This window comes from Morone saxatilis, unplaced genomic scaffold, assembly GCF_004916995.1.
Source record: "Morone saxatilis isolate NCDOM2014 unplaced genomic scaffold, NCSU_SB_2.0 Contig1, whole genome shotgun sequence".
Taxonomy (NCBI): Eukaryota; Metazoa; Chordata; class Actinopteri; family Moronidae; genus Morone; species Morone saxatilis.
This window is the reverse complement of record NW_023339651.1, coordinates 17,302,878-17,313,949: the sequence shown is the minus strand read 5'-3', so window position 1 is coordinate 17,313,949 and position 11,072 is coordinate 17,302,878. Positions and strand designations below refer to the sequence as shown.

Here is an 11,072-nt window from a genome sequence, read left to right as displayed (position 1 = left end):
CTGAGGAATAAGGCCACGGTCCTATTAGAGCACTAGTGGGGAGGACAAGTCGCTTTGAGCACTTGTTTGGACTGTCCGCTCTAATACCTGTAGGCCGGGGGCGTAAGTCGGGAGAGGTGGTGGATTGATGTTCTTTTTTTGTTGTTGTTGTTTTTTGTTTTTGTTTTTTTTTTTCTTTTTTTTTCATTTTCTTTTTTTTGTTTTTTTGTTCTTTTTTTATTATAGGTGAAGTCGTGAGAGTATCAGCTATCGGTGGTCATCTCGAGTGTGCGAGCGGCCCGTGGTGAGCTGTGGTGGGTTGGGGACGAAGTTCTGAACTGCCGACACGCAGCATCAGGGGTGAGAGAGAAGCGTGCTTCCCCAGCAGTTACGACACGCTAGAGGTTCTTGCGACTGCGGAGGCGAAAGGTGAGGTGTGGGCGGGCCCTGGCGGGTGCCGCGGGAGTGGGGGATGGGGGGACGGGGGAGTGGACTCGAGGGAAATCCCTGGTCCTGAAATAGCCGGGTTGTTTGGATAGCTTGTTTACACTCTGCCACCCCAATTTGGGCATGGTGGTGGGAGCAGGAGATGGGCCAGACCAGGCCTGCTGCTGATAGCCAGACAATAATAGACACCAGCAGCACACAGGGGATCTCAATCACATCACTTCAAGAAGGGGTGTAAATGGGAGACGGTGGGTGGATGTTGATAGGAGGTGATTGTGTGTCTGTGGGTGTGTGTGTCCACCAAAATTGTATCCTACCACAGCTGCATTTGAGACTCATCAGCCCAGAATTTGATTGGATACCTGTGCTGTAGTAGCAAAACCTCTAAACTAACACCAAGGCAGTAATGACACAACAATACAGGTATCGAAGCCCAGGAGTGCCAATATTTAAAGGAGAGTATTTATTTTCTGTGCCAGCAGAGTTACTATTTACTTAATCGTGTTAGCAGGTTAACTTTTGTTAATGAGCTGTGTTGAGGCTTATGGGAATGTCCTCCAGGTATTTGGTCATGAATCAAAGTTTTGGCCAAATTCAGATTTTGACCTGGTGGTGATGCTAGATTAAAATCTAAATTATCACCAAAGATAATTACCAAATTTCATGCCGATCCATCCAATGGTTATTAAGATATTTCAGTCTGGAACCAAGTGGTGCATAGAACAACCCATGCTGCTAGCTAACAAATGCATCACTACCGGCAAAAAAAAAAAAAAAAATGCTACATTTGCAAATCATTTTCAGAATAGCATTATACTGCTCTAAAGATAATGAAACTAAACAATAAATTGACTTTGCATTTTCATTTTCATCACACAAAACTTGAAAATAAAAAGAAAACTCAATTTTAGTCTACTAGTTTATTAATTTCTATTTGATTGAGTTTCTTTTTAATATTGGCATCCCTGGGCTTCCACAGTTGGCTAGTCAATACAATACAATGTATCAAAAGTGTACAGTTATAAAGACAGTACAGGATTATAAAACTATATTAAGAGGTTTAAACATTAGACCAGACAGAAGACTCCACTCAAATCCTCATTTCAAGCTTGTGCCCCCAGTGGGCCGCTGTGTTTCAAGAAGATAAAAAAAAACAAAAAAACATTTGGAATATTTGCCCTTTTGGAAAACTTCTGGATCAGTTCTGGATAGAATTCAAGAGTGTAAAATTAGAGGACACGAGGACCAGACTTACACTGATCTGTTTTCCAAAGTCCTCATTTCACAGAGTGCACTGGCCTTGCCTTAAGAGCCTGAGTCATGCAAACACAGTTGATCTACCCCGTCTCTTTATTAGCTCTCATCTTCTAGTCCGACTGGATTTATCTGGGGCCTCCCGAAAAGCCACCCCAGCCACCACCCCCCACCACCCCATCTCCCTCTCTCCTTCACTTCATCTCTAACCTCCAGCCAGATAAAATAGAGACTGAGAGAGGGAGATGCTTTGGCAGCGCCGGTGTAGCCTTCTTACCCGAGGCTAGAAGGAAAAAAAGAGAGGGGTGGAGGGTTTCAATCTGAGGTTTGATGTGGAGTCTGCTTTTAAAAAGGGACAAGAACAGAAAGATAACACACACAGCAAAGTGATGCAAGTGTTTAAGCACTTTGTCTTCTCTTCTAAACTCCTCTGAAAAGTCACTCACTGCCCCGGTTAGTTTCAGCCGCTGGGGCATCATGCAGGAAGCAGGTAAAAGGACTTTGAGATGATGTGACACATTCTCTGGCAGCCATGTTGGAGGTCCTCTGCTTTTCCACCCCCAATTTCCCTAGTTCTTTCTGGGCTCTTACAGTAAATCAATTAAAAAAATACCCAATATAGATTTCCTTTCATGATCCCTATGGGTACTGAGCCATGATAGGTCAACAGAGGTTTTGAGATTTCACTTGCTGAGACAATACAGAGGAAGTGAATGTAATTAAATTTGTGGTGCGATAATTGAAGATTACTCTTTTTTAATCAAATCAAACTGCAATCTCTCTTTCCAGAGATGTTCTATTTAGTCAGGATAATCCACAGACCTTGCTGAAAACAGTTCTTTGTTGCTGTGGCTCGAAATACTTGTCATTGAGCCGACCTATGGATCGGTTTATAATGGGTTATGGTCAAAAGTTCTAATTACCGTAAAACTTCAATTAGTCCCAATGAGATGCAGGTTCCCTTTACTAGCCTGTGGTGACTACACATTTTGCCAAATAAACTCAGGTCTCAATTAGAGGCCTGGTCTGGATTTTATAGAAATATTTTGGATGATACCCATTAGCCTCAGCTGATCTTGTGAAGAAGAAACTACTGGTTGTTGCAACTAGGAACAAAGTAAAATAGTTGCCAAATGCATTCAAAGTTGACCCAGACTAAAAAAAGTGGATTGATTTAAAGTGCTACATATACTGTCAGCTTTCTACAAGGTGTCATCTTTAGCCTCTGTTTGTTGTTAGTGGGGAACTAAATCAGCTCTGTGACTGTTTGTCCACCAGTCGTAGCTGTCGTCTCTCTTCACATTTTTGAGTCCACAGGCTTGTACTTTTTATGTTTTTTATCAAAGAACCAAATATTTTCTAACACAGTTGCTCATCTTTTGTACTGATGATTCATTCGGGAGAGTTTGATATCCGTTCAAGCTTTGGAAAAGCTCCAATTGCAAGCCATCTGATACTGTCTATAGAAAATGAACTGTACTCTTACTTCCCACTTCAGCACTCTGTTGAATTGAGTTGGCAGCAAGACATTTAGCAGTGAAAATCTCAAAACCTTTGTGAATTAAATTGAAACTATCTGCATGACGGAATATTATTAATGACAAGTTATAAAATACACTAGATCATTTTTGTAGTTTGGGTGGAGTTTCCCTATAAGACACTTGTAGCCAGCATAAGCTAGGAATTTATTATCAGCATTAGTATATCTGATAAATGATCTACCTAGCTTCAGCCAAAATTATGCACAAAAGCAAGACTCAGAACAGTAAAAACTGACCTACATACACTTTGAGTGATCTTGCTACTGGTGTTTATTCAGCCATTAATAAAAAGAAGGCAACCTCCAAGCTGCGGCTGTTGAGAGATCTGACACATTAACTGCAAAGCCCCTGTAGGGAAGGATGAGGAGAACGGGTGGAGAGGGAGGGCAGAGGGGAGGATGCAGGAGGGCAGTTAGTCAATTAAATGGAGGGAGGGGAAGGCAGAGCTGCAGTGCTTTACATACCCCTGAGTCTACAGGCAGCTGAATTAGGCTCAGCTGGGCATGCAAGTCCTCCCGCTTGGTCACTTCCTATAGTGGAAGTGATCGGTGCAGCCGGACAGGAGAGGGAGGCGCACACAGGAAAAGAGGCACAGAGGTGAGAGGTGGAACCACAGCAGTAGACAACAGCAGAAGGAGAGAGTTAAAGGAGATTCAGCTTGTTGTAAAATTCTGACTTTACCATGCAACAGAGCATTTCGAAGCAACTCTCCTGGACCACAGTGTGCAGTCATGTGCCGCACATGTGCATGTGCATTTTGACAACTTGAATTAGTTGAAATCATGACACGTCAGGACAGAAAAGAGTAGAAGTGAGCAGCACAGCCATGTTTTACCCACCAATCGGTCCATTGATGCTTTGCATGAAAATCACTGGGTCAGAAAGCAGTAATGAAAATGATCTTGACATACAAATTTAATGACACTGCAGTGCAGCTGTACATCGTTGTGGATGTATTGCGCTCAGCGTGGAGGCATTCCTCTGCAGCCGACTTGTTAAGTTCGTGTGTGTGCTTAGGTGTGAACTGTGCGTGTTTGCATGTGTGCAAAATGTACGTTTTTTGTTACAGTGAGAGGCGTAATAAAGAAGAAGAGCAACTTTTCTCTCTCTGCTGTTAATAAGTCTCCATAAAGAAACAGATCGGTCTGGTTGGACTCTCTGCAGCGGATATTCACACTGTCTCAGCCTGACAGAGACACAGAGAGAAAACGATGGATAACAGGAAGAAATGGAGTATGAAGGATAAAGTGGATGGAGGAAGGAGTTAAATTGAGAAAATAAAAGGAAGGAGGACTGAAAAAAACTCCCATAAGATGATTTCCCTTCTGCCTTTATACCCAGAGCAATATAGACATCAGAAGTAATACACGTTTTGTGCGTGGCTGTGTGTGTCTTGGCTCCACATCCATACATCTCTCCTGGCTTAGCTCACGTCGTTCAAGCGCCCGTTACCTAGCAACCCTGACGCAGGGAAAGTTTGGCCGACTAAAAATAAACTTGGTGTTTGCAGAAAAGGATGTTAAGTTGAAAAAGGAGAGGGAGAATTAGGCAGACAGCTCTGTGATGATACAGGAGAGCAGAGGGAGAGAACAGAACACGAGCTAATAGACCTTTGGGTTTTCTGTTTCTACATTTGTTTGTGTGTGTGTGTGTGTGGTGTTTATAAAGATTTCTCTCTTTTTCTTCCCATAGTTCTCAACGGAAATAAAAGTTAAAAGAAGACATTCTTTCAAATTTCTTCAATTGAAATTGGAAATATAAACTAATTGTGCCCAAATAGCTTTAGCTTTAAGCTTGTAAGAAGTCTGTCACTTTACAACATTCAAGCTATGAGAATACCCATTGTGCTGTTAAACTTGCAATAACTCATTTTGGTCACCTGGGGGCAGCAAAAAATGATGTGGCAAGTCTGTTAGCAAACTAGCCACATACAGCTGATACAGAGCAACATTACCATTAATCTGAAGCTGTGTTTCTGTCCATGTGACATAATAAGTCCTATATTCACTCTCTTTTTGGTCTTCACCAACCCCCCCAAATGCAATATTTGGTTCTTTAGCTGCTAAATATTCACCAGCTAGTCGCTATTTTAGTCTGTCTGCCGTTGGGTGCTGGACAGGTAGCGTGCAGACCTTTTCTTAGAGCTAGTGCTAACGTTAGCAGCGTTTGCCACTAGTTGATTCGTTTTGTTCATGTCTTTTAAAAACCTAATGAGTCATGTAAGCCTTTCCTTCATGGATTAAGTTGTCGTCATGGCAAATAACCAGACTGTTAAAATTCACAGCAAATGTTCTATTGACTAACCCAGTGATTTGAATCATACAGTATAAGGTTGACTGACTTCTTCTTGTTCCTACAGTTGGATGTTTAATCTTCACTGTGCAGAATGATGTATGTGCAGAGTTTGACAATCGAAGGATGTTTTCACATTTCTCTGTGCTCATTGAAAATCGGATCTTAAGGGGCGGGGCCTATGAGCATGATTTGTGACATCACAATTTCAAAGTCCAATCTTTAAATTATAGAAGTGTGACGTAGAAAGTTGAAGACAGCCGTGCACATACACTGAGAATGGACTTTACAGTGAAGTAGGAGACATCTTGTGTCCAGCAGGAAAAACTTTCATAACAAATTTTATATGTCTGGAGGGGATCTTTAAGTGATATTCAAACTATGTTTGGTTCCTGTCCACACAGATATTGCACCAATCGAATTACAGTACCAAAAATTCACCTTCCACAAAACTAATGAAAGAGGTGGTGTCACTGCAGAAAAATAAATAAAACTTTAAATTCTTCTTTTTGCTATTAACAATTTTAACCAAATAAGCACCCAGGGCAAAACATACACCAAGCAAAACCTCATTTAATTTCAGTTGACTTTAAGAATTCAGCAGAAACTCATTCAGTCTAATTCCAGTCTTAGCCTGCATGTAAAGCCTTCATCTTAAGCAGCTTTGGTCAGTGTCTCCCACCTCCTATGTGATTCCATTCACTATAGTCATGCACTATATATTTGTACAGGAGATAAGCGCAATGGCAGGAGAAGCTCATTCCAATTAATCCATATTTTATGAGGCTGTCAACCTCTCCCTCTGCCACCCTTCGCCTATTCTCTCTCCTCTCATCCAGAGAGCCAAAGAGCGTCAGAGATCAAAGCATAGGTGCTGTCACCCCTTAAAGAAAGAGAGAGAGTGGGAGACAAGTAGACAGCTAGAGAAAGGCTGAATACTTGTGTGATTTACTCATCCCAGCTTCTATTTCCTTCTCTCAGTCGCTCTGTCTGTCTCAAATAAAGCCCTGTATGCTCCAGAAGGGGTGGCTAAAAAGAGAAGAGAGGTTGCTCATTGAGTTTCAACTTCTCTGCTCCATGTGGACCTGAAAATGTTCCGGGGGGGACTTCTTTTCCTAGCTGCTGTCTCTAAACAAAAACAGCTATTAATCTACCTTCTTCACTCTCTTTTTTGCTGTCTCTTGCTATTTTCTGTCTCAGAGAAGAATCACAAACAAAGTGAGGCGGCGGATAACACATCACTTTTGTTTTATGACATAAGACGAGTTATACTGAGGAAGGGAAAGATCAGGGGGGCATGAAAAGAAGATCTCCGAGCATGAGGCTGATGAAAGAGGGGTTGTGGGAGATGTGGGCTGATGCACAGTCTAGTCTAGCAGACATAGTTTTCTTATGATGTACTTTATGGCATGACTGCATTGGCAAATAAGCAGAACAATAATGAGGATGACTGCTGAGATAGTGGGAAAGAGTGGGAGGAGAAGAGGCTGACAGCGAGATGAAGATGAAGGGGAGAGGAAAATGAAACGCTGCAACTAGCTGGTGTAATCTCATGTCCTCACATAACCCGCTGCAGAGAGTGCAGGAAAAGGTGCAGGTTAATGCCTACAGTGTTTACCAATTTGTTATGTAAGTATGGGGCTGCACTGAAAAATAAGCAACACATTGAATTATTTAGCCCTGTGTTTCAGTCTCAAAACCTATTTCTTCTAAAAAAAAATAGCATAAATAATTACAAGAATATATTAACATTAGTTTCCAAAGCACTTTCACCATCTAACATAAGTGATCTGTGTTAACACCTGAAAGCGAGCCAGATCACTCTGCAAGATTCAACAAGATGACCTGCATTTAAAAGAACATAACAATCCCACTCCAAAGGCAGATTTCTCTCACATGCTTTTAGGAAAAGAGGATTTTAAGACTGAATTTCAGACAAAAAAAGCTCAATAATGTATGCTGGATGGTTATTCTGTGCTAGTTTTGCATTTGTTTTTGTGCATGAGTGACCAGCGACATTATACCTCAGTCTGGAAACCCTCGACCAAGATGGCCACCAGCAAGTTGAAGAGGACGTAGTTGCCAAAGGTCATGAGTGCGATGAAGTAGAGGGCAGCTACGGGAGAGGTGGCGGCCATGCCGTTATATAATACCTCGTTCCAGTCCTCCTGGGTTAGGATCTGGAGGAGAGGAGAGGAAAAAGTATTTATGGGAAAAAGCATTGTGTAAATCATTGTTCAGCAGTTGTTCTACAAGTTTATTAGTATCTGTTATTGACCGTATGCTAAGCCCCGTCCCATTTAGATCCACATGTCAAGCAACTAGCTAGCCAATTTTATCAGCTGTAGCTAGCTAGCTAAGCTAACACTGGCTCCACAAGTTGGTTGAAAACACTGTCTCTGGCTGACTTTTTTAAAAACTAGCCTCTGAAGATATGATTTAAATGTGCACTTGATGGTTATGTACAAAGTTACCTGTACCAGGCAAAAATAAGAGTCTTCATCAGCTGATGATCCATGAAGCAGACATGCTGAAGCTACAGACTTGACTCAGGCATAAATCACAGAAGATGTAATGTAGTAGTAAAGTTTATATTTCACATTTGTTGAATTCCTTCCTCACTCTCTGATGTATCCGATATATCCTAAAGTTATAGCAACTAGAGGCAAGTAGGAAATGCACCATTACCTTGAATAAAATTAAGGATTCCTCTAGGTTTGAATTGTTGGCAACATTTGGTATAATGTATATACACAAGTCAAAGGTTTTTTAAAATAAAATAACTGCCATTTAATGTAACATATTATACCTTTAAGTTAGAACAGATAAACACACTGTTTAATATATTCCAAATTCTTGTGCTTTTTGTTCTGATTAAGTTAAACTCTTAAATGCTGAGTATTGCTGTGCTGTGCTGAGTCAGTGTCTAGTTAAAGTTGTGTCCTGGAAAACAGTTTAGCAAACGGTCAATGTTATGATATTTCATAGCCGATGTTGATGAAATTGCGTTTCTAGAAGGTATATCTCTTGTATTTCATTCTTTGCAGCACATGCTTTTCATTTGAAAAGACACAACACTAAAATGTAAGAGCTCTCGTGACTGTATGGTGAATGTGTAACCTCATGAGAGGAGATGTGTCAGTACAATGTCCTGCACATCGAGACATGCTGTAACTTCACATAGTCCCCGATCAGATGTTTCAATGAATTATAAATGGTTACTATATTTGGGGTGATAAATACTACACAGTGAGATATGCAGAGATAACGGGTCGGACCCCACAGAGGGCCTTTGAGTTGATTCACTAATCCAAGGTGACATGCAAGAAGAAGGCCTACTTAGAAAATTAGATGAGTGAAAGAAAATGAGGGAGATATATAAAGGCCAGGCAGTTAGGGAGAGAGGGGATATGAGAAGGAAGAGGAATATTTTATTTGATATATTTTATTTATTCAAGAGGGAAATTGTCTTTTCAGTCTCTGAAAGAGGACAGCTTTAGTCAGCACCAATATAGCAGGAAGATGTGAAGTGGGTTGCTCGAGGGCACTTCAGCAGCAACAGTTTGATCACACAGGAAGTTCAAGTGTCCAGATGGTGGATGAATATGCGTACCTTTAGGTCATCCTGCTGCTACATTTTTACTTTCTCAACAGACTGTTAAGTCAGGCATATGGCTGCAGCTAAATTGGCCATAACACAATAAAATGTGAATATTTAACAAGGTTAAGTGAGGAGGACAGAGGGGTTTATGCTCACCTGGAAGACAGTCACTATGGCCCAGAGGAGTGAGTCAAAGTTCTTCCTGTCTGGCACGGTTTCTCCATTCTTCTTCTTCCCAAACTTACAACCAAACAGATGCATTCCAAGGATACTAACACAGGAGGAGTGGGGGAACAAACAGGAAACAGAGGAATAACTGTTTACATCAGGCTAACCCATTTGATACAGTACAAATAAAGTGAAATCAACATGTTGAAAAGACTGGTTTGACTTGTTTTGACTGTACCATAGTGATTATACCTACTGCTTGCTAAACAGCTGAGGCAGAATATGTTGAACATTGACTGCCTAGAGGACCATCATACAAAAACACAAACACAGATATACACTAGTTTTCTGACCAAAAAAGTAGCAAAGGTAACAAAAACACCCTGTATGGAGTACTGTCGGTCAAGTAATAAACAGACATTGGTTCATAAACAGTTGTCCCATAATGCATTGAGACAGAAATGTTGCCAAGAAAGGCAGTGTAAATGGAGTGCCTATGCCAGGTTAAGTTCAGCACCATGGAGAGCGCCATAAAGCATGGCAATTTCCCCTACTTTGGAACTTAAAGGAATAGTCCAACAATATTTGCTTTCTTTCCAAGAGTGAGATGAGAAGATGATTTGCAGAAAACTGTCCTGAGCGTTAAGTATGGACTGACGGGGGGGGGGGGGGGGTTAGCTTGCGATGATAGTATAGGAGACTGGGAAGCAGGGAGAAACGGCGGGTAGCTGCCTCTTCCAAGGTAACAAAATCCTCCAACTAACCCCCTCCAAAAACTCATTTAAGTCCTTGCATCTCATTTGTGCTAATCTGTACACAAGCAGAACTGTGAAACGGCAATTGTGGTTTTAAAGAGAGCTGTGTGGTTGCAACAAAGTTTCCCGGCTAACAACAAGTTTATCCATCCACCCACCCAGGGCAGGAAGGCCTCACTGTGATGCAAAGGCCCTCTGGGAAGTCATAACGTTTCTTGTAATTTTAGCAAAAGGAATCGCTGGTTCTGTTTGTGTACATATTAAACAAACAAACTTTTGCTAGCTGTATTTCCTGACCCTTCCGGCTCTTCCTCCTAAGCTACTTCAGTCTGATTGCCTCCTCTGCCTCTAGTTCCATATTACTCATGAAGAGATTACGTGTGAACTTGTCAATATTCCTTTAAAATTTTTATTAACGAAAAAGAACCAGTGTGCTTTGTGCTTCGTGTACTACCATAGCCATGTTGCCAATCTACGGTACTTACAATAGAGCTATCCTAAATGTTACACACTGGACCTTTTAAGGTTATTCTCCGAGGACAGACCTGAATATTGTCTTCTTCTGTCTCTTTTCTTGGAGTCTAGACTACAAGGTTCTTCCTGACCCTGTTATACACCTCCAAAGATTGATGTTGAGGAAACTCTGGGTAATAAAATACTGATATATGGAGAGGTATGGCGATATATATAGAACGCCAAGAGAGGCAGAACACAGCTGAATATTTTTGTCTGGTCTCGATTATTACCTTGTTCTTAACAGCGACAAAGAGTTAAGAAAGGAAAGAAAGAGAAAGAAAGAGAAAGAAAGAAAAGAAAGAAAGAAAGAAAGAAAGAAAGAAAGAAAGAAAGCTGAAAAGGTCGGGAGCGACTTGAATAACTTGTTCTGTGTCTAACGTCATCAGGGTTATCACGACTCTGGGATCTGTGCACCGCAGCATGCTGCTGGTTTGACCTCACCCTCGCGCAATTAATTTGAAATCATACGCTACCATCCGAAAGAAATTCCCTCCAAATTTAAATATTCGCTGATGTATC

The 11,072-nt window shown here is 41.2% G+C and overlaps 1 protein-coding gene across 1 annotated transcript in view; it reads right to left on the bottom strand.

The window, feature by feature from the left end:
- cacna1g (calcium channel, voltage-dependent, T type, alpha 1G subunit) overlaps window positions 1-11,072 on the bottom strand; it is a 155,722-nt gene that overhangs the window by 76,723 nt on the left and 67,927 nt on the right. Inside the window, exons 11-13 of the mRNA XM_035670064.1 lie at window positions 9,271-9,385; window positions 7,538-7,693; window positions 3,686-3,751 (exon numbers count right to left, since the gene is read on the bottom strand). Of these exons, the coding sequence (XP_035525957.1) occupies window positions 3,686-3,751; window positions 7,538-7,693; window positions 9,271-9,385 (337 nt within the window). The remainder of the gene's footprint in view (window positions 1-3,685; window positions 3,752-7,537; window positions 7,694-9,270; window positions 9,386-11,072) is intronic.